The sequence below is a fragment of the Oryctolagus cuniculus genome, chromosome 6 (genome assembly GCF_051225735.1).
Source record: "Oryctolagus cuniculus isolate XC-2025 breed Fujian yellow rabbit chromosome 6, ASM5122573v1, whole genome shotgun sequence".
NCBI classification, from domain to species: domain Eukaryota; kingdom Metazoa; phylum Chordata; class Mammalia; order Lagomorpha; family Leporidae; genus Oryctolagus; species Oryctolagus cuniculus.
In genome coordinates, this window is record NC_142872.1 from 28,481,481 (window position 1) to 28,501,906 (window position 20,426).

At 52.7% G+C, this 20,426-nt stretch overlaps 2 protein-coding genes and 1 long non-coding RNA gene across 20 annotated transcripts in view; 2 read left to right on the forward strand and 1 right to left on the reverse strand.

Annotated features, from left to right (window-relative positions):
• The window catches only part of STING1 (stimulator of interferon response cGAMP interactor 1), a 32,223-nt gene extending 12,832 nt beyond the window's left edge, over nucleotides 1–19,391 (reverse strand). For 7 of the 15 annotated variants that reach the window (XR_016236192.1, XR_016236193.1, XR_016236190.1 and 4 more), the window contains exons 1-7: nucleotides 18,712–18,844; nucleotides 18,312–18,400; nucleotides 17,574–17,800; nucleotides 17,260–17,443; nucleotides 16,911–17,019; nucleotides 15,779–16,017; nucleotides 14,870–15,056 (exon numbers count right to left, since the gene is read on the reverse strand). Coding sequence is in view for 8 of the 15 variants with exons in the window: in XM_089335945.1 (XP_089192071.1) it covers nucleotides 14,649–15,056; nucleotides 15,779–16,017; nucleotides 16,911–17,019; nucleotides 17,260–17,443; nucleotides 17,574–17,800 (1,167 nt within the window). In the remaining 7 variants the exon portion in view is untranslated. Of the gene's footprint in view, nucleotides 1–13,407; nucleotides 14,330–14,513; nucleotides 15,057–15,778; nucleotides 16,018–16,910; nucleotides 17,020–17,259; nucleotides 17,444–17,573; nucleotides 17,801–18,269; nucleotides 18,403–18,711; nucleotides 18,953–19,045 lie in introns of those variants that run through there. The other 8 variants (XM_051843435.3, XM_070076189.2, XM_070076188.2 and 5 more) reach the window with 8 other exon arrangements.
• Nucleotides 1–20,426, forward strand: part of LOC103347886 (uncharacterized) — a 57,403-nt gene that overhangs the window by 19,888 nt on the left and 17,089 nt on the right. The window contains exon 1 of one of the 3 annotated variants that reach the window (XR_011389761.2): nucleotides 19,382–19,511. The exons of the other annotated variants lie outside the window; for them this stretch is intronic. This is a non-coding gene — a long non-coding RNA (uncharacterized LOC103347886). Of the gene's footprint in view, nucleotides 1–19,381; nucleotides 19,512–20,426 lie in introns of those variants that run through there. 3 annotated transcript variants of the gene reach the window in all.
• SMIM33 (small integral membrane protein 33) lies at nucleotides 7,130–10,456 on the forward strand. 2 transcript variants are annotated; one of them, XM_089335952.1, is made up of 2 exons: nucleotides 7,130–7,260; nucleotides 8,788–10,456. In XM_089335952.1, the coding sequence occupies exons 1-2, from the start codon at nucleotides 7,252–7,254 to the stop codon at nucleotides 9,265–9,267; spliced, it is 489 nt and encodes a 162-aa protein (XP_089192078.1). In that variant the 5' UTR covers nucleotides 7,130–7,251; the 3' UTR covers nucleotides 9,268–10,456. The 2 variants fall into 2 exon arrangements, with proteins under 2 accessions (XP_089192078.1, XP_089192079.1); XM_089335953.1 differs by having other exon boundaries at nucleotides 7,157–7,260; nucleotides 8,878–10,456.

Here is a 20,426-nt window from a genome sequence, read left to right on the forward strand (position 1 = left end):
TCAGCACATGTTTATTGAGCTAAATGCAATAGCTTTAAAGAAAGAGAAAAACTACCCACAGCTCTGCCTCCTTAATACTGATGATCCCACTGTAGTGGCTTCCCCTCCTGGCTCTGTGCCTTCCAGGACATGACAATGTGCATATACCATCCTTTACACCACTGGCATTGTTTTTTTTACCTTTCTGATTTTTTTGGCTAGATCTTCTATTTTGAAGCAATCACAAATGTACGGAAAAGTTTCAAGTATATGACAGAGGAGTTCTTTTCATTTGAGAATAAATTGCTAGTAGGCTATCCCATCACCATGCATGGTTTAGTGTGTGTTTCATTCAAACAGGGGCATCTCCTAACAGTCACAACACTACCAACAAGACTCAACACAATAATATTGATATGGTAATGCCATTAAGCCTCAGATACCAGCTACGCCTTGACAGTTGTCCCAGTAATGTACTTCATAGCAAAAGGGTCCTGTCTAGAATCACTCATTGTATGTCCCTTTAACCTGTATGGAGTCAGATGTTCCTGTTTTATTCAATGGTTATTATTACCATCATTTCTTATTTTGATGCTCAAATTGTTGCCATTTTTAGCCATGGGAACCTCTTCCTGCCGGCTTCTGTGCCTTTTGCTGTGGTTCCACTGCTCTTTGAGTATTGTCTGACTGAGATGTTCCAGGTTCATGTTGTGCCTTCCCTGCCCCAGCCTGGAATCAGCTGTTTCTCCAAGGAGACGTCATTTCTTGTACTGACAAATGAGATTTACAAAGTGAGATGAGGGGCTGGCATTGCCGCACAGAGGGTTAAGCTGTGGCCTATGATCGTGGCATCCCATATTAGAGTTCCATTAGCCAGTTCCATTAGCCCTAATGCTCATGTGGGAGACCTGGATGGCATTGCAGGTTCCTGGTTTGGCCTGGCCCAGCCCTGGTTGTTGCAGCCTTTTGGGCAATGAAACAGCAAGACTCTCTCTCTCTCTCTCTCTCTCTCTCTCTCTCTGCCTGTCAAATAAATAAGTAAAGCTTGAAAAAAAAGTGAGATGGGGGGCTAGTGCTCTGGCACAGTGGATTAGGCTGCCTCTTGTGTCACCTGCATCCCCTCTTAGAGTACTGATTTAAGTCCACTTCTGATCCACCTTCCTGCTAATAGGCCTGGGAAGGTAACAGATGAGATCCCAAGTGATTGGACCCTTACACCCTTATGGGAGACCCGGATGGAGTTTCTGGCTCATGCGTTCAGCCTTGCCCTTAACTGGCCTTTGCAGCCATTTGGGAGGCAAACCAGTGGATGGAAGATCCATTCTCTCTCAAATTCTGCCTTTCAAGTAAATAAATACATCTTTTTTTTTAAAAAAAGTAAGTGGGGCCAGCATTGTGGCATAGTGGCTAAAACTGCTGCCTGCATTGCCAGCAGCCTATGGGCTCCAGTTTGTGTCCTGACTGCCCTACTCTCTATCCAGCTCACTGATAATGGCATGGGAAGGCAGCACAAGATGGCCCAAGTGTATGGTCCTCTGCCAACCACGTGGGAGACCCGGAAGAAGCTCCTGGCTTCTGGCTGTTGTTACCACTTGGGGAGTTAGCCAGTAGGAGGAAGGTCTCTCTTTCTCCACACCCCCCCCTTCTCTCATAATGCTTTCAAAAAAGTGAGATCAGGTGGCAGGGGTGCTCATCGGTGTGTCAGTGCTGGGGATAACTTCTCCAAGGCCCTTCTGTGACATCTGGCTCACATCATGTTTAACATATCCATGTTTGTTTGTTTGAAGATTTATTTATTTATTTGAAAGGCAGAGTTACAGAGAGAGAAAGAGAGATTGTCCATCCACTGGTCTGCTCCCAAAGTGGCCACTGAGACTGGGCCAGGCTAAAGCCAGGAGGCTTGAAATCCATCTGGGCCTCCCACATGGGTGACAGGGGCCCACGCACTTGGACCATCTGCTGCTTTCCCAGGGACATTAGCAGGAAGCTGGATCGGAAATGGAGTAGCTGAGACTTGAAGTGGCACTCCTATGGGATGCTGGTGTCACCGGCAGTGGCTCAACCCACTGTAGACACTACTCTGACCCCATATCCATGTATTTGATCATTCCTCTTGGAGTAGCCAAAGTCCCATCTTGAATACCACCCCCTGCCCCACAGATACCTTCCCCATCCCACTCAGGCTCTGAGACCATACAGGGCTCTTCCCCCACCATGGGTCCCTTCCTTATTCCTCTTCATTGGAGGAGTACAGTTCAGTGGCTGTTAGTATATTCAGAGAGTTGTGCAAGCAGCACAGCTAAAGTCAATTGTAGAACATTTTCATTATCATAAAAAGAACCCCCACACCCCTTACAGACCTATGGCTTCTACAAGAAGGCTGGCAGTGGGCCATTCTTACTCCTAGTTTCCTCCAGTGACTTGGAAATTACGACCCTAGGAGGTCCCCCGTTCTCAGACCTCGCCCAGCTCTATCACTGTGCCCTAATCTGGCCTTCTTGGGGTGCCCACCCGCTACTGTACTGCAGCTCCCTCCTCTGACTTGTACCTTGGCTTCCATCCGTGGTCACAGAGAGAGGGGAGGAGGGCTGCTCCTTATCTCCCTAAAGCCAGCAAGGCCACCTCCACCCTCCCGAGAGTCGGGAAGGAGAGGTGACCCAGAGGATAGGGCTGAGTCAGGGGCTTCCAGCCCAGAGGGGTGATAGTAGGGAGGACCCTACCATCACGTCAAGTACTTTTCATCTTTGTTTCTGGAACCTGAGTCTCAGAGTCTGGGGCTTTTGTTCTTCATGAAATAGAGACAACTTCCTTTTTATTAAAATTATCTTTTGGGGCCAACACTGTGGTACAGTGGCTTAAAGCCCCAGCTTAGCCCCCTTGGAGATCCAAGCAAGTGAAGTGAGCTTTCCGGAAATTCCAAATATGTTCTCAAAAAATGTTAATGCCCTCTGTGCCCCACGAGGCTGGCATCTGGTTTGATCACTTGTGAAACATTTTTTATAGCTGTTACCGTTAGTGAAGACACTGTTAGTGTTACTGTTAGTGAAGACACAGAAAGAAAAATGCATTATGTGTCAATGCAGTTTCAAACTAAATTATCATGTTGTCCTAGCAATAAATAAATAAATAAAGCCCCAGCTTGCGGTGCCAGCATCCCATATGGGTGCCAGTTCAAGACCCGGCTGCTCCACTTCTGATTCAGTGCTCTGCTATGGCCTAGGAAAGCAGTAGAAGATGGCCCAAGCCCTTGTGCCCCTACACCCATGTGAGAGACCCGGAGGAGGCTCCTGGCTCCTGGCTTCAGATTGGCACAGCCCTGGCTGTTGCAGCCATCTGGGGAGTGAACCAGCGGATGGAAGACTTCTCTCTCTCTCTCTGCCTCTCCTCTCTGTGTGTAACTGTGACTTTCAAGTAAAATAAATAAATCTTAAAAAAAAAGAACAGCAGAGGATGGCTCAAGTCCTTGGGCCCCTGCACTCATGTGGGAGACCCAGAAGAAGCTCCTGGCTCCTGGTTTTGGATGGGTTCAGCTCTGGCCATTACGGCCATTTGGGGAGTGAACCAGCGGATGGAAAACCTTTCTCTCTGTGTCTGTCTCTACCTCTCTCTGTAACTCTGTCTTTCAAATAAATTTTCAAAAACTATGTTTTATTTGTTAGAAAGAAAGAGAGATCTTCCATCTGCCAGCTCATTTCCCAAATTCCTTGAACTCAATCCTGGTCTCCCATTTCCAGGCAGGGACTCAAGTACTTGAGCCATTATCTACAGTCGTCCAGGGTGTGAATTAGCAGGAAGCTGTATCAGAAGTGGAACTGGGACTTGGACCAGGCACTCTGATATCAGATGTGTGTGTCCCAAGCAGTGTCCTCATCACCACCCCATACACCTGCCCCAAGGGCAGATTCTTGATCATCATAGCCCCCTAAGCCCACCCGTGACCACAGAATCCTGATAGAGACAGAGGGAGTGAGGAGGTGAAGACTCTGGTTGGCTCAGAAGTGTCATCCTACAGGTGAAGGGTGCTCCGCTTGCTATAAGCCTCCAGGATTTAGGACAGGATGTGTGTGTTTGGGGTGGAGGGGGCACTTTCTTCCATGTTCCATTTCTATTCAGTAAACTTCTGTTCTGCACTTCCTGTATAAAACCAGGCACTGTGATAAGACTCTAGGACACAGCAAAGAATGAGACATAGTTCCTGGACAAATGAGCCCCCACACACCTGAAACCCAAAACAGAGGTGAGATGCCAGGTGTTCGGAGCAGGTGAGAAACATACGGCTGTAGGGTTTAAGGAGAAGAAAGTAAGCTGCTCAAATATAGAGGGCTGAAGAACACATTCCTCCAGGGGCAGCAGTTAAACTAAGCCTTGCCAAGGATGAAGCCGTGGGAATAGGGAAGTGGCAAAGTGATGGAAAAGGAGGAGGCCACAGCCTGGTCCCAAAAGTTCCGCCCCTTTGTTCTCTCTGAAGCCCTGGAGAAAGGAGACCCAGGATTGGCGAGAGAGGGAAACAGATGAGGTAGTACCAAACAGATCAGACATTAGAGCTTTTGGGAGCCAGTGTTGTGGTGCAGCAGGTTAAGTCACTGCCTGCAACATCAGTATCCCCTATGGGCACCAGTTTTGTGCCCTCACTGCTCCATATCTGATCCAGCTCTCTGCTAATGTGCCTGGGGAAGCAGTGGAAGATGGCCCAAGTGCTTGGGCTCCTGCTACCCACAGAGAGGACCAGGATGGAGTTTCAGGCTCCTTACTTGGGCCTGGCACAGCCCTCACTGTTCTGGCCATTTGGGGAGTGAACCAGCAGATGTAAGATTCTCTCTCTCTCTCTCTCTCTCTTTCTCTTTCTCTCTGTGTGTGTGTGTGTGTGTGTGTGTCTCCCTCTCTCTGTCTTTGCTTCTCTCTCTTTAACTCTGTCTTTCCAATAAAAGATAGGTCTTTAAAAAAAAAAAAGGGGAATCTGGACTCAGGGGCGGAGCCCCTAGAGCTCGTGCCTAGGACAGCAGCATGTGAATCCTGAGGAGGCAAGAGGCAAACAGCCGTGGCTAAAGGCCTGGACTTGAGGCACAGTCCGGATCCACCATGGTTGAGGTCTAAGCACTCTGAGGTGGGAGGCACAGAGTTATCAGAGTCTTCATTCATGTTGGGAGAGATGATCTAGGGCTTCAGAGCCAGCCAGCAACAGTCAGCAGTCCAGGGTCCTGGCCTCCATGAGCTTGGAGGTCCCTATGGGGTCCCTGAATGTCAGGGTAGGGGGCCGCCCAGCTGATAGACAAGGAAGCAAAAGGCTACATCCTGATTCATCTTGGATCAAGCCAGTGGATGAGGGGTGTCCCAGACCAGGATGCACAGCAAGGGACAAAATGAGAGGTGGCTGGTCCCATGCAGTTAGCTTGGACCAAAAATTATCTGTAAAAACTGTCTCTAGGGGGAAGAGAATGGTGGGTACTTTCTGTAACCTGGACACACTCAAATGAAGTTACATTCAGATAAATGTAAAGAGATACAGAATCCATGTTTGTAGAAATCAAAGGGGGGCCACCATTTGGCTTAACGGTTGAAACATCCCTGTCCCACATTAGTGTACCTGGATTTGATGGTCAGTTCTGCTCCTGACTCTAGTCTCCTAATTCAGACCCTGGGCAGCAGTGGTGATGGCTCTGTAATTCTACCTCCCCCTCCCTGCCATGTAGAAAACCTAGGTTGAGTTCTAGGCTCCTGGCTTCTGCCTGGTCTAGTCTCTGTCGTTGTGGGCATTTGGGGAGTGATCTAGTAGATGGAAGTACTATAATCTCTGTCCCTCTGGTTCTCAAATAAACAAACAAAAATTTAAACAATTTTTAAAAATCAAAGGGAGAAAACACCACAGGGGAGTATGCCTTGGTTGGGGTTAAGGAGCGATCAGTTTTTTGTTTTTTGTTTTTTGTTTTTTTTTTTTTTTACAGGCAGAGTGGACAGTGAGAGAGAGAGAGACAGAGAGAAAGGTCTTCCTGTGCCGTTGGTTCACCCTCCAATGGCCGCCACGGCCGGCGCGCTGCAGCCGGCGCACCGCGCTGATCCGATGGCAGGAGCCAGGTGCTTCTCCTGGTCTCCCATGCAGGTGCAGGGAACAAGGACCTGGGCCATCCTCCACTGCCTTCCCGGGCCACAGCAGAGAGCTGGCCTGGAAGAGGAGCAACCGGGACAGAATCCGGCGCTCCAACCGGGACTAGAACCTGGGGTGCCGGCGCCGCAGGTGGAGGATTAGCCTAGTGAGCCAAGGCGATCAGTTCTATGAGGCAGTTAGCCCCCAGGCTAAGGAGGTCTGGGTGGGGAGTAGAGGCTTCAACTTTTCTTTTAATTTTGTAGTTTTCAGCATTTTTTAAAAGTTTATTTATTTTGGCTGGTGCCGCAGCTCAATAGGCTAATCCTCTGCCTATAGCGCCAGCACACCAAGTTCTAGTCCCAGTTGGGGCGCCGGATTCTGTCCTGGCTGCCCCTCTTCCAGGCCAGCTCTCTGCTGTGGCCCGGGAAGGCAGTGGAGGATGGCCCAAGTGCTTGGGCCCTGCACCCCAAGGGAGACCAGGATAAGTACCTGGCTCCTGCCATCGGATCAGCGCCGTGCGCCGGCCGCAGCGCGCCGGCCGTGGCGGCCATTGGAGGGTGAACCAACGGCAAAGGATGACCTTTCTCTCTGTCTCTCTCACTGTCCACTCTGCCTGTCAAAAAAATAAAAAAAAAGAAGAAAAAAAGTAAATGTTGCAAACTAACAAGAGATAAGCAGAGCTGGTGGTTGGCTAGAGAGAGATTTATTAATATGTACACAGTTTATTCTATAGAGGGTATATTATCATCTACAATTTCCAGCGAGCTTGAGAGTGCATTTAAAAAGAAAAGAACAAAGGACAGTAACTTCAGGAAGTCAGCCGAGTGAGATGAGATCAACATGTTCTGGTGGGGTGTGTGTGTGGAGAGGTGCAGGCAGGTGGCTGGCTGGGATCTGTGGTGGGGTGGGGGTGGGTGGGCAGGCACACCCAGGCTCCTGAAGCTGGCAGGGAGCATGAAGGGTGCCAAGGAGGACGATGGAGCTACTATCAGAGTTAAGGACTAGCCAGGCAGGGTAGCCCCGATGTTCCCGGAAGTGGAAGCGCGGGAAAGTGCAGTGAGGGTGTGTGCGGAGGGTGTGTGCCCCGGGAGACGTGGCAGCTCCGGGTAGGGGCTGAGCTTGTGCAGCCAGCCCCTCTTTGCCCTGCCCGCTGGCTACCAGTCCCCAGGGAGCCCCACGCCGTCCGGACAATGTACCAGGTAGACTCTGCTCCCCCTTCCTGCCAGGCTGGCCCGACTCCCTGCAGGGGCCCCCACCCCCACCCCGCCCCTCTCCAGCGTCAGCTTCCCTTTCCCTTGTACATCCGGAGCTGCTTCCGTGCCCCCTGCCCTGGCGGCTCTGCCCCGGGGTTCCAGAGAGCCTCAGACTGGCAAAGGGGCAAGAACAGGGTCTCCTGTCACAGAGAGAACTGTGTGGGAGATGGGACAGGGTTGACAGAGTGACCAAGGGATTAAAGGAAGTGGGTTTGCCCTGGGCAACATTTCTTGCCTCCGACCCATGAGGAGAACCAGGCTGAGGGCTCAGGGTCAGTGGGAGGGTGGTCCCGCCGGGGAGGGAGTAGGGGAGGGAGGAAAAGTTTCTGGAAATTCTGATGACCTCACCAGTGCTGGGATTCATAGTTATGAGGTTTGCTAACTTTACTACGGCCCTCCATTCCCACTCAGTACTTTGTTGTTGTTGTTTTTTCCCAAAGATTTATTTATTTATTTGCAAGCCAGAGTTACACAGAGAGGAGAGGCAGGGAGAGAGAGAGAGAGAGAGAGAGAGAGAGGTTTTCCCTCTGATAGTTCACTCCCCAGATGGCCGCAACGGCTGGCGTTGCGCCGATCCAAAGCCTGGAGCCAAGAGCTTTTTCTGGGTCTCCCATGTGGGTGCAGGGGCCCAAGGACTTGGGCCATCTTATACTGCTTTCCCAGGCCATAGCAGAGAGCTGGATTGGAAGAGGAGCAGCCAGGACTAGAACCAGTGCCCATATGGGATGCCGGCACTTCAGGCCAGGGCATTAACCCGCTGCGCCACAGCACCGGCCCCACTCAGTACTTTGAAGGTGGGGTCAGGACCCCCAGCTTTTGGTTGAAGGACTCTGGGACCATGACAGAGGTAGCCTGGTTTGGGCCTTGCCCCTACTTCCAGGCCTCCTAAACCTGATCCTGAGACCTAAGGGCACAGGGTGTAGTTATGGGATTAAGCGTCCCCTGCCATCTTACCCCATGCCTCTGGGGTTCACATCCCCTCTTCCCTATCCCCCTCCCTGTGAGTCAGGAGTAAGGGGAGCCTCAGCTCGCTAGGCAGTGACTTCCTTTTTCCAGGAGTTTAAAAAGCAGCTGTTCAAGGCTACTGCCTAGGACAGGGGATACAGCCCTGACCCAGGACACAGGAGCTGTCGGGGAACTTTGCTAGAGACCAAGGAGGAAGAGGCGGTGGGAGGCGACGTGGGGGCCAAACTCTGTAGGCCAGACTCTAATGAACTTCCTCTTTTTGTCCCTTTCTGAATGACTTTGTCCTCTCTCTCTCAACTGTTTCTCTCTGTCTTTATCTCTCTTTTTTCTTTCCCATTTCCTCTTTGTATCTTTCTCCATATCCATTCTGTTTTTCTTTCATTTTCTTGGTTGTGTTTGTGTGCATGTGGGCCTGTTTCTTGTTCCCTCTGCCTCTGTGTCTTTTATGTCTGTGTGTCTTTGTCCCCCTCCCCCCATCTTCTCTTGAGTCTCTCTCTCTCTTCTCAGTTCCCTTTGTGTATCCATCTGTCTCTACTTTTGTCTTTTTCTGTGTGTAAACATCTATGTCACCCTCTGTCTCTGCCACTCCCTTCCCAGGATGGCCACAACCCCCAGCCTTCTCCAGCTGTGAACGGCTCATCTGGGCAAGGGCCCCAGAGGCAGCTCCCCGAAGTGCTGGGTGGGGCCTGGGAACCACCTCCAGGGGGCGGGCTGCCCCAGATCACCATCATCGTTGCTGTCTTTGTCCTGCTGGCCATCTGCATTGTGGTGGCAGTCCATGTGGGGCCAAGGCTGCACCAGGGCCATGCCACTTTCCCCACAGAGCCTCCAGTGCCAAAGCCGGAAGATGGCATCTATCTCATCCACTGGCGACTACTGGGCTCCCAGGATAGTCACCAAGAGGCCCAGAAAAGAGCTGCTGTCCCCAGCTCCTGCCCTGCACCAAATGGACCAAGGCCCAGCATTGAAGAAGTTACATATTTGTAGGAGGAAGCCTTCGGGCATTCAGCCTGACCTGGCTCAGAAGGAGAAACTGGACAGAGAATTAGAGCAAAAGAAAATTGGAGCCTGAGCATCTGAGCTTTGAAGGGCACACAGGACTCCACTGCTAGGAGTCTGAGCAGCTCTGAAGGAAGCCCCCGCTTGGACAGGGGAAATCCAAGAAGCCTGAGGCTCGGCCCTGAAGCCTGCAGTGGTATCTCTTCTGGTGCCCAAGGCCACCCTGGCCAAGTTACTTCTCCTCTTCTAGGGCCACTGGACTCCTGAACCCTCTTATTCAATCCCAGTACCCTCCTTGGACCCCTCGTCTCCTTCCCTTTTGGTGTAGAGTCAAGACCTTTGGAAGATTCCACCACCTGCCGCAGCCCCAGGAAGGAAGGTCAGAGAACCTGGCTCCATGGCCCCCAGCCCTACAAAAGCCAGTCTGGCAAAGAACTCGTGATCTGCCTTCTCTGAGACCCTCCGGGACTGCAGGAAGGAAGGGACATCTGCTGCCCGCCACCTGCTGGTGGGCAGCCCTTGGGCTATTGGTACTCAGGCCCGGTCAACAACTTTCAGAGCCCTTGTAAGCTCCAGGTACCATTCATAGTTCAAATACTGGCTTTGACCCCCATAGACTCTGTCCTGCCTTCCCAGGATGTGATGGGAGGGGGGTGGATTCGGGGCCTCTTGTAACCTCCCACATTTGATGTACAGGCTCATTGGAACAAACCTAGAATTTACCACAGGACATGTCCCAGATCCGAACTTTCTAGCCAGTGGGAAAACAGGAAAGGAAGAGGAGTTTCATGGAAGTTGCTTGGGGAAGGAAGGAGTGGGGCGTGAGCAGAGTCAGCAATGGTTTCAGGAAGACTGAGCAGGGTCTCCCAATGGCTTTTGGCATGGGTGCCTTTCTTTGGCATCTCTGAACTTTGCTCCAGTGAGGTCAAGAACACACAGTCGTTCGTGGAAGGCCCTCTGGTGCTTAGCCCCGGGAACTCCTGAGGACAGCAAATCAACATGGGGACCTGGCTTTGGTGAGATCCCCACATAGAGAGGCAGGAAACTAACAGAGTAGAGAGGAACAGAGGTGGGGACTGCAGTCTGTGCAGAGGACAGACTTACTTCCTGGGGGACCGGCAAGCAGTGGCTATAGTATCAATAGCTACTCCTTTCAATAAAAATATTTATTTATTTATTTATTTATTTGAAAGATGGTGGGGGGGGGAGAGATATGGGCCAGGCTGAAGCCAGGAGTTTCTTCTGGGTCTCCCACATGGATTGCAGGGGTACAGGTACTTAGGCCATCTTCTGCTGCTCTCCCAGGCCATTAGTAGGGAGCTGGACTGGGAGTGCAGCAGCCAGGACACGAATCAGCACCCATATGGGATACCAGAATTGCAGGCAGCAGCTAATCTGCTGTGCCACAACAGTCCCAACAGCTGCTCTTTTTAAATGTTTATTTATTTATTTTATCTACTTGGAAGGCAAAGTGAGCAAAGTGAGAGAGAGAGATTCTATTCACTGGTTCCACTCTCTGAATCCCCTGAGCACCTCAGGCTGGGAGGAGCCGGGAACTCCATCTGGGTCCCCCACATGGATGGCAGGAGCCCACCATCACCTACCTGTTGCCTCCCAGGATGCATTAGCAGGAAGTTGAATTCAAAGTAGAATAGCAAGACTCAAACTTGTACTCTGAGATGGGATGCCAACATCCTAAGCCAAGGCTTAACCAGCTGTGCCACAGTACCTGTCTCTACTAGCTGCTCCTTCTGAGTCTCCAGGCTTACAAGTGGACCTACAGAAATGATACTAACCCCCACCTGCCACAACACTGAGATGGGGCCCACTGTTACTCTGAATTTATACATGGGCCAACTGTGGCTCATCAAGACATCAGGCAGACACAGGTACAAACTGTTGGAGCCAGGATTGAACCTGGGGCTTTTAGACTGCATAGCCTGGCCCCAAGGTGGGGCTGAGGGGTGGAGGAAGGTTGTGTTGGTGAGGCCCTTGATGCTGTGCTGGTTTCTGGTGTCAAAGAGCCAAGTGTGGGCCGGTGCTGCAGCTCACTAGGCTAATCTTCTGCCTTGCGGCATCGGCACACCAGGTTCTAGTCCCGGTCCAGACACCAGATTCTATCCTGGTTGCCCCTCTTCCAGGCCAGCTCTCTGCTGTGGCCCAGGAAGGCAGTGGAGGATGGCCCAAGTGCTTGGGCCCTGCACCCCATGGGAGACCAGGAGAAGCACCTGGCTCCTGGCTTCGGATCAGCGCGGTGCGCCAGCCGTGGTGGCTATTGGAGGGTGAACCAACGGCACAGGAAGACCTTTCTCTCTGTCTCTCTCACTGTCTACTCTGCCTGTCCAAAAAAAAAAAGAGAGAGAGAGAGAGAGAGCCATGTGTGATGTCGGAGAATCCTCAGGCCTTGGGGACAAGATGGTATAGACAGCTGGGGAACAGGGGGACTGTTCCCCCTTGGCTCCCTTGGCTCTGTCACCCTTAGGGGAGCCAGTTCCTTCTGAAAAATGTGTGTCTCCAAACAGATGCTGGACTTATAAATGCACGTTGAACTTGTGTGATAAAAATGGGTGGGAGGGAGGGATCAAGTCCAGCCCTGGGGCAAACGATGGAACCTGTAGCCATGATGTGGCAGTTGAGCCACTGTGGACAGTGCTGCTGCAGCTGCTCTGCCTGACAGTGATGGTGTGAAGTATGGCAGGGTAACTGGCTTTCACCCCCAGGGGAAGTCCCGTCTCTTCACACAGACCCTTAACCCTTATCCTTTTGCAAGCTCTCTCATCTGAGGATGTTTATTCAGTTGTCCTTGCTCTTTTGAGTGGCGCCTTTCCCAGGATGCAGCTGTATGGCACTCGTGGCCAACCCTTGCTCCTTGGTCCCCAAGCCTCCCACTGGAAATGAGGGGCAGGTGTTTGGTCCAGTGGTCAAGACGCCACTTGGCACACCTCAAATTCCTTTCCAAGTGCCTGGGTTTGAGTCCTGGCTCTGCCTCCAATTCCAGATGCTTGCTAATGTACATCCTGGGAGGGTACCAATTGCCACCAATGTAGGGAGACCTGAATGGTTTTCCTGGCTCCTAGCTTCAGCCTGGCCCTGCCCCAGCTTTTGCAGGCATTTGGGGAATGAACCAGCAGATGGGACTTCTCACTGTTTTTTTTTTTTTTTTTTTTTTGACAGGCAGAGTTAGACAGTGAGAGAGAGAGAGACAGAGAGAAAGGTCTTCCTTTTTCCGTTGGTTCACCCCCCAAGTGGCTGCTACGGCCAGCGCGTTGTGGCCGGTGCAATGCGCCGATCCGAAGCCAGGAGTCGGGTGCTTCTTCCTGGTCTCCCATGTGGGTGCAGGGCCCAAGGACCTGGGCCATCCTCCACTGCACTCCCTGGCCACAGCAGAGAGCTGTACTGGAAGAGGAGCAACCGGGACAGAACTGGCGCCCCAAACAGGAATAGAACCCGGGGTGCCAGCGCCACAGGCGAAGGATTACCCTAGTGAGCCACGGCACTGGCCACCTCTCCCTCTTGCTCTCACTCTGTGTTTCTACCTTTCAAATCCAAGTTTTTTGGGGCTAGTGCTGTGGCACAGTGGGTTAAAGCCCTGGCCTGAAGTGCCGGCATCCCATATGGGCACCGGTTCTGTCCTGGCTGCTCCTCTTCCAATACAGCTCTCTGCTGTGGCCTGGGAAAGCAGTAGAAGATGGCCCAAGTCCTTGGGCCCCTGCACCCACGTGGGAGAGCTGGAAGAAGCTCCTGGCTCCTGACTTCAGATGGGCTCAGCTCTGGCCGTTGCAGCCATTTGGGGAGTGAACCAACAAATGGAAGACCTCTCTCTGTGTCTCCCCCTCTCTCTGTAATTCTGTATTTCAAATAAATAAAAATAAATCTTTAAAAAATCCAAGTTTTTTAAACATTTGAAAAAGGGCAGATCAGGTGGGGGGTGCTGTCCCACTTTACGCCCTCAGCCCAACTGATGGATTTTGTGCACACTGCAGTGACACCCATCACCCCAGTGCCCTACACAAGGATGAGCACAGGTGCAGGAAGCATCCAGTTGCAAGCCAGTGTGGACATCAGAGCTAATAAATGCCAAGCTCTTGTAGCTGTTGGGTCCCATAGCAAAAAGATGACACACTCAAGTTCAGTAATTGGAGGCACATTTTAAAAAGAGACTATTGGGAAAGCACAGGGTATAAGCAAACCACAAGTGAGAGTGAATGCTCAGGGCGGGTGGGGTGGGGAGCCAATACCGCTGCTAGAGGCAAGGAGGGGAAGAGGTTCTAGAAACCTGGAGATGGACAGGGTCATCTAGAGGCCTCCCGGCAGGAGAGTCCCCAGTGACCTTGATATTGCAGGGAGGGAGCTGGACAAATAAACATCCCCACCTCACTTCCACCTTCCCTCCCTTCTCCTGCTGGGGTCCCCATGGACCGAATATGACCAGAAGCCAAAGGGCGAGGGAGCCTGTTGGTGCCATCCAGGCAGGTCAGTGTCCCCAAGTAGAAGAGGTAGAGAAGGGACAAGCATCAGGCTGGAGGGTCCAGTGGAAGACACTGGGCATGTCTCTAAAGTTTGCATGGTATTCAGCATTCACAAAACACTTGCACACACTCCTAGTCCTCACACCACAACGCTGTGTGGCAGGAAGGTGATGAGGCTCCCATTTCACAGACGAGGAGCTGAAGCTCAGAGAGGTGAGGTGGCCCAAGGACACAGATAGGACCCATGCTGAGACGTCACATCCAGAGCCTTGCTCTGCCAGGCCGCCTGTGGGAGGACATGGCTCTGCGGGACAGTCAGCTGCTGAAGCAAGCCCCCACCAGAGTCTTGGGATCACCAGAGGCTCGGGCAAGGAGAGCCTGGTCTCAGAAGACATCAGTGCGCAGTGGGAGAGGCTGCTCCATGCCACTGATGAGGAGCTGGGGCTCTTGGGACAGCGTGCAGGGGGAACCATGGACCGCCAGGGGCCCCACGTGGCCCACCATGACCTCCTCCCTTTCCTGCTGCCGCAGGTGCCGGAGAACCTCCTGTGACAGGGAGAAACTGCTTCCCTCGGCAGGTTCTGGAATGGGAGTGAGGCAGGAGAGCTGGAGTGAGGATCTTACACATCCCCTACTCGAACACACCCAGAAAGATTACTGAGGTCTTCAGTCCTCCCCTTACCTCTTCCCAGCCACCCGCCAGCCACTGGAGCTATAGTTCTAGCCCAGAGCTAGAAGTGGTTTTAGAAGAATTCCACACTCTTGCTCTTAGGGAGGATGCCCAGAGAGGGGCAGAGCCTTCACACAGCGAGGGCGTGGCAGAACCCAGGCTGCAGACCTGGACCCTTGTGTGCCCTATAGGCTTGCCTGGCCTTCTCCGGTTCCCTCTTGCATCCTGGATCAGTAAAGGGTCCCTATAACCCATCTCTTCAACCCTCCCTGGCCCAGGCGTACAGCTGAAGACCTCAGAAAGCATGGATTGCTTGTCCCAGAGTGAGTGGAGGGACTTGTCCAGGGTAGGAGAACGGAGGGCCCTGGACACCTTGCTGCTATGGCTCCTTCTGGCCCTCTGGGAGGCCCTGGCACCCTTCTACCTTCCATCCAGGCTGGCGAGCCCTCACCCTGGTAGACAATGAGGCAGCAGTTGTTCTGAAACTCCGGGGCCTCTGCCAGGATGTCCTCGAGTGTCCGGCAGAAGAGTTTGGCCTGCTCCAGCCGATCCTCACGGCTAAAGCCAGCCCGGCCATCCTGTGACATGGCAAACAAGGTCTGCAGAGGGGTGGCATACTCCAGGACACAGGCAGCTGCCTGGAGAAGGTGAGAGGATGACCAGTTTGAGCCAGAAGCCAGACAGACTGACTCGGGCTGAGACACCCACTCCCTCCTTCTACAGAGTAGAGCCCTGGAGGTGGCTACCTGATGCGGTCTATGCAGTCTGATCTGCTTTGGCCTCTGATCCCTGACTCCTGAAACCAGGACCAGGCCTGAGCTAAATTCACCTACTACAGCTCCTTCTCCTAAACCCAGGGTGAGGCCCTCAGAGCTAGGCTGTCGACTGCCCTAGCTGGAGACTGAGTCGGGGGCTGGGCTCTGGGGTTCACCTCAGGACTGGGTTCCCCTGCACCCATATGAAGTCCTTCAGAAGTTCTCACAGCCATCCTCTAGGGCAGCTGTATGGTCAAGAGCATGATATACTTCAGATGAACTTATCCACTTTCTCACTGTGTCTCTGAGCCTCAGTTTCCTCCTCTGTAAAGTAGGATTGAACAGTCCCTACCTCACGGGGTGGTGGTACAGATGGCACAGGGTGATCAGGTGACTCATGCAGAGTAGCTTCTGGCATGCAGTGTGTGCTCAATAAATGATACTTATCATTATCTTTCAGAACTGAACCTTGCCCAGCCCTGGGACCAGCTGGGGAAACTGAGACTCAGAAAAGGGCAATGGATTTTCCTCAGTGCTTGGCCAGGGCCCAAGACTCTGAGGAGCCTGACCCTTCCCCAGGGGCCCCCACTACCCTGCGTGCTCACCGGCTGCCCATTCTCTAGAATCTCATAGACACTGTTGCTGTAAGCCCGACCCTTGATGCCAGCACGGTCAGTGTTCTGCTGGGGCAGCATATGCAGGAAACGAATGTTGGGGTCGGCCATGCTCAGGTCATCAGGCACCCCACAGTCCAATGGGAAGAGGACGTACAGGCGCCGGCTGCCCATGCCCGATAGTATGTTGTTGTGGAGTTGATTGTAAGCGTGGATCCGAGCGTGGAGCCCTGGGGTAGGAAAGCTCAAGAAGTCATTCCCACCAATACTGTCTCCCACCAAATTCCAGCCCGAGACCCAGGTCCTTGGTGCTCTCAGTACATGGGTGCAAGAAAGCTTTGTCCAGCCTACTCTCATTGTGCAAGAGGCCATGAGGGGCAGAGCATTCAGGCACCCTCCCCACTTTCCTGTCACTTCCTTCCTTCCCCTATCACTTTTCTTTTCTCCAGATTCTGTGTCAGCCCCATGCCTTCCTATTATAGCTTTCAGAGGCCTGAGATGCAGGCAATATTCCCAGCATTCCCGGGGCAGAGAGGCCAGAACCTAGCACAAGTCCAGCAATTGGATGTGGGAGAGGAACAGCCTTGGTCTGCAAATCAGAAGCATGAGACACATGGGCCCCACAGTAGTCAAAAACTCAGGCTCTGGGCAGACCTGGCCTCAAATCTTGTCTCTTCTCACTAAGTCAAGTGATGAAGGACAAGTCTCTTGGAACCACAGTAGGGATGATGAATATCCCTTCCTCACAGGGTGTGAGATGGAAGAGAATATACACAATTTTGGGAGCGATCCAGTGGACGGGAGCTCTGCTTCTGCCTCTCAAAGAAAGTAAATTAGTAATTCAATAAGAGAAAATGCACAGTAAGGGGCACCTGGCCTGTGGTATGGATTAGAAGAATTCACTGGGGACCTTGGGCACACCCCTTAAAGGCTCTAGGCCGCATCTCCCTCACTGTAAATCAGGCACCACGATAACATCCTCCACGCCTACAGGAATGCACTGGGGACCAAAAGATTCAATAGACAGGAATATGCTTTGAAAAGTACGGAGAGTTCTGGAAATACAGGAGGCTGTGAGCCTGTCTTGTGGGTCTGGAAAGGGGGGGTGTGGAGGAAGACCCACCTGGCAGGATCAGCCGCAGGTACCCAATGTAGTACGACCATGCCAGCCCGTGGGCCACGTTGAAGTTCTTTCTTTCACAGATTGTAGAGACCTCAGCGGGGGTCAGGCTCTGTGGACAGTAGGATGGTGTTGGGAGCCTCCAGCAATGACACCAGAGCCCTCCTCCTCCAAGAAGGTTTCCCAACCTGCTGCTGATTCGTTCCCTCCTCTGTCATCACTGAACCCACTGCCCAGTACGTCAAAGGCTCCCCTCCAAGACTCCAACCTTTAAACTAGTGCCATTCCCGGGAGCTCAGAGAAAGACCCAGCCTCCACTCGGCCAAACCTTCCACCTCCCACTGTGTCCTACCTGTAGGCCCAGGAGGATGTTCAGTGCCTGGGAGAGGCCCAGGAGGGCAAGCATCCATGAGAGGGGCAGGCCTGCCACATTCGGGAGGGAGGAGTAGAAATAGCAGGACAGCAGCATCAGGGCCCCGTGGCGGATGGGGCAGCCCAGGCAGGACCGCATGGCCTTCCAATAGCTGCTCTGGTACCTGCAGGGGACAACCCAGTCCCAGATCCCAGCCCAGCTCAGCCAGGGATGTTTGGGGAGAGACAGGGCTAACAGACCCTGGGGTGATACCTGTTGGGTACCCCATCACCCTGGGCACTGCTGGGACTCACCTGGAGTGGATGTGGCACAGCTCCTCCGCCAGACAGCAGGCCCCTTTCAACAGCAGTCCCAGCTGTAGGGAGGCCAGGTGGAGCACCAGGCACCGCAGAGTGTGCTCTGGGGGCTCCCCCAGCCCCCAAAGGGACACCAGACAGACACCCAGCAGAACCAAGGCTGCCTTCTCGGCCCCATGACCCCTGGGTCGTGGGATGGCTGGATGCAGGCTTGACTGGGGCATCTGTGGGCACCAAGAAATCCATGGCCATGACCTCCTCACTCTCTGGTCCTTCTGAGACCCAAGCCCTAGTCAGCCACTTCCCCCAGCTCTCTCCTCCCCTGACACCTAGCCATTCCCACAGGCTGCTTTTGGAGGCACCCCTGGGGGACAGGCTGGGCAAACACCATCCCATAGCTCTTTCCACGAGAGACCTGTTGCAAACAGAGCAACTCCAGAACATTCACAACCCCCTGAGCCCCAGGGAAACCACATATACATGACCCCTGAGCCCCAGGGAAACCACAAGTGTGATGAAGAAAGAAGGCAATGACCAGTCCAGGCCTAGACCTGAAAGTGTCCTGTGCAGCCTGGTCCACTGAAGGACCCTTGAGGCTCTGGGATCCTTTGTCCTCAGAACTCACCCGAGGAAGGACTTAGCAGAGTGAAAAGCAAGAGTTCAGGGGGTAGGGGGACAGCCTCTGGGTCTCACCTCCCAGCCTTGGAGCTCTGGCCGGCCTACCCCTCATCCTACCTTCTGATCTCTGGACACAGGTGGCTCCTGAAGGAGGACAGAGAGAGGAGACTCAGGCCAGCGACCAGGGCAGCTTCTCTGAGTACAGCCTGAAAATGAAACAGAAAAATCCATTTAAGCTTTCTCTACATCACTGTAGCCCTGGAATCTCGCCAGCAGCAGCCTTATGGGCACTGGGGAATAACCTATTTCCTGCCTTTGAGGAAAGAGGAAGAGCCCTCCCTCCCAAACCCTGGGGAGCCAGGCTTTTGTCTCGAGTGGAGATAAAGCTGGAGAAAGCCCCATTCTGTTGCCCCTGCTACCCTCAAACCTAGGACCCTCAGAAATTCTCTCATTCTCAGTGGCAGCCACAGTCCTGAGCCCAGGTCACCCTCCAAACCCACAGTCAAAAGCTCTCTACCCAGCACAGAGTAGGACTCCACACACCAGGCCCAGGGCAACACCCACAGCCCTCACAAAGCCTCCCTGTCTGATTCTTTTTATTCTGATGTCCACATACAGATCCTCTTTTGCCGAAGACTGTGACATCAGGAGGGAGGCGGGGAAAACGAGAAAAGTTATTTCCCGGAACGACAGCATTTTTAGTGAAGGGCTGGGTAGGAGCAGAAGGCCTGTGAACAAGTAGAGTTTGGGTTCCGTGCAGGAAGTAGCCACGCCCATGGTTTCTCAGAGCCAGCACAGCTGTTAACACCCAGAAAGGCGGTTGTGCAGACGGCTGTAAAAACCGTGTTTACCTTGTTCCGGATGCCGCGCCAAGTGCTGCTCTCCTTTTCATGTGTCCTCCCAGCCACCAGGTCATGTGGGTATAATTGTATTGTTGTTTTTTTTTTTTTTCTTGAAGATTTCTTTTTATTTGAAAGGCAGAGAGAAAGAGGAACAAAAAGAAATAGAAAGAGGTCTTCCATCCACTGGTTCACTTTCCAAATGGCTACAACAATCGAGGCTCAGGACTCAGCCAGGAGCCTGGAACTCCAGGTGGGTCTCCCATGTGGGTGACAGGGGCCCAAATCCTTGCGCCATCTTTGGCTGCTTTCCCAGGTGCATTACGAGGGAACTGCATTGCAAAGAGAGCAGCCAGGACCTGAACGAGCGCTCCAGTGTGAGATGCCAGCATCACAAGGCAGCAACTTCACCGGCTATGCTACAACACTGATCCCTCTGTCACTGTTTTACACATGAGTAATCTGAGGTCTTGCACAAGTAAGTGAGCAGGTGGGGACTTGAAGCTTTGCCTTTGTTTTATGAGAGGGGTAAGTGCCAGGACAAGTTTCACACCCAGAGTTTGCGGCGGGTTGGGGAGTGTGTCTGGCTTCCGCCCCACAAGCTGATAAGCTGATTCCTGGACAGGGCAGGGGATGGGGTCAGAGTGGCACCAACAGAGCAGCACTAGTTTATTTCTACCCAGGTCAGAGGGCCCTAGGCTGGAGCCCTCCCCACTTCACAGCCCCACACTGGAAGAGACACCTATGAGGTGAGGCTTCCTGGAAGCCCTCTGGTTTTAAGAAGCCATTTTGAAGGAATGGAGGGAACTCTGTATACCTTTTCTTCCCTGCAATTGGCACCCATAAAAGTCTTGAAGGATATGCTTTGACTGCACCCATGTGGGAAACCCGGAAGAAGCTCCTGGCTCCTGGCTTTGGATTGGTGCAGCTCCAGCCATTGCGGCCAAATGGGGAGTAAACCGGCATAGGGAAGACCTCTCTCTCTCTCTCTCTCTCTCTCTCTCTCTGTCTCTCTCTGCCTCTCCTTCTCTCTGTGTAACTCTTTCAAATAAATAAATCTTTAAAAAAGAAATCAAGAAAGAAGGCTGCTGAAGCAGGCACTATGGTGCACGGGTTAAGCCACAACTTGGGACACCCACATCCCATATTGGAGTTTTGTCTCTGCTTCTGATCCAGCTTCCTGCTGATGTGCCTGAGAAGGAACAGAAAAAGGGCAAGTCGTTAGGTTCCTGCCACCCACATGGGAGACTGAATGAAGTTCCCAGATCCTGGACCAGCCACAGCTATAGCATGAATCTATAGAGTGGGCCAGCAGGTGGAAGATCACTCTCTGTCTGCCTCTTTCAATCTGGCCTTTCAAATAAGCGACTAAATAAATAAATATAAAATTTAA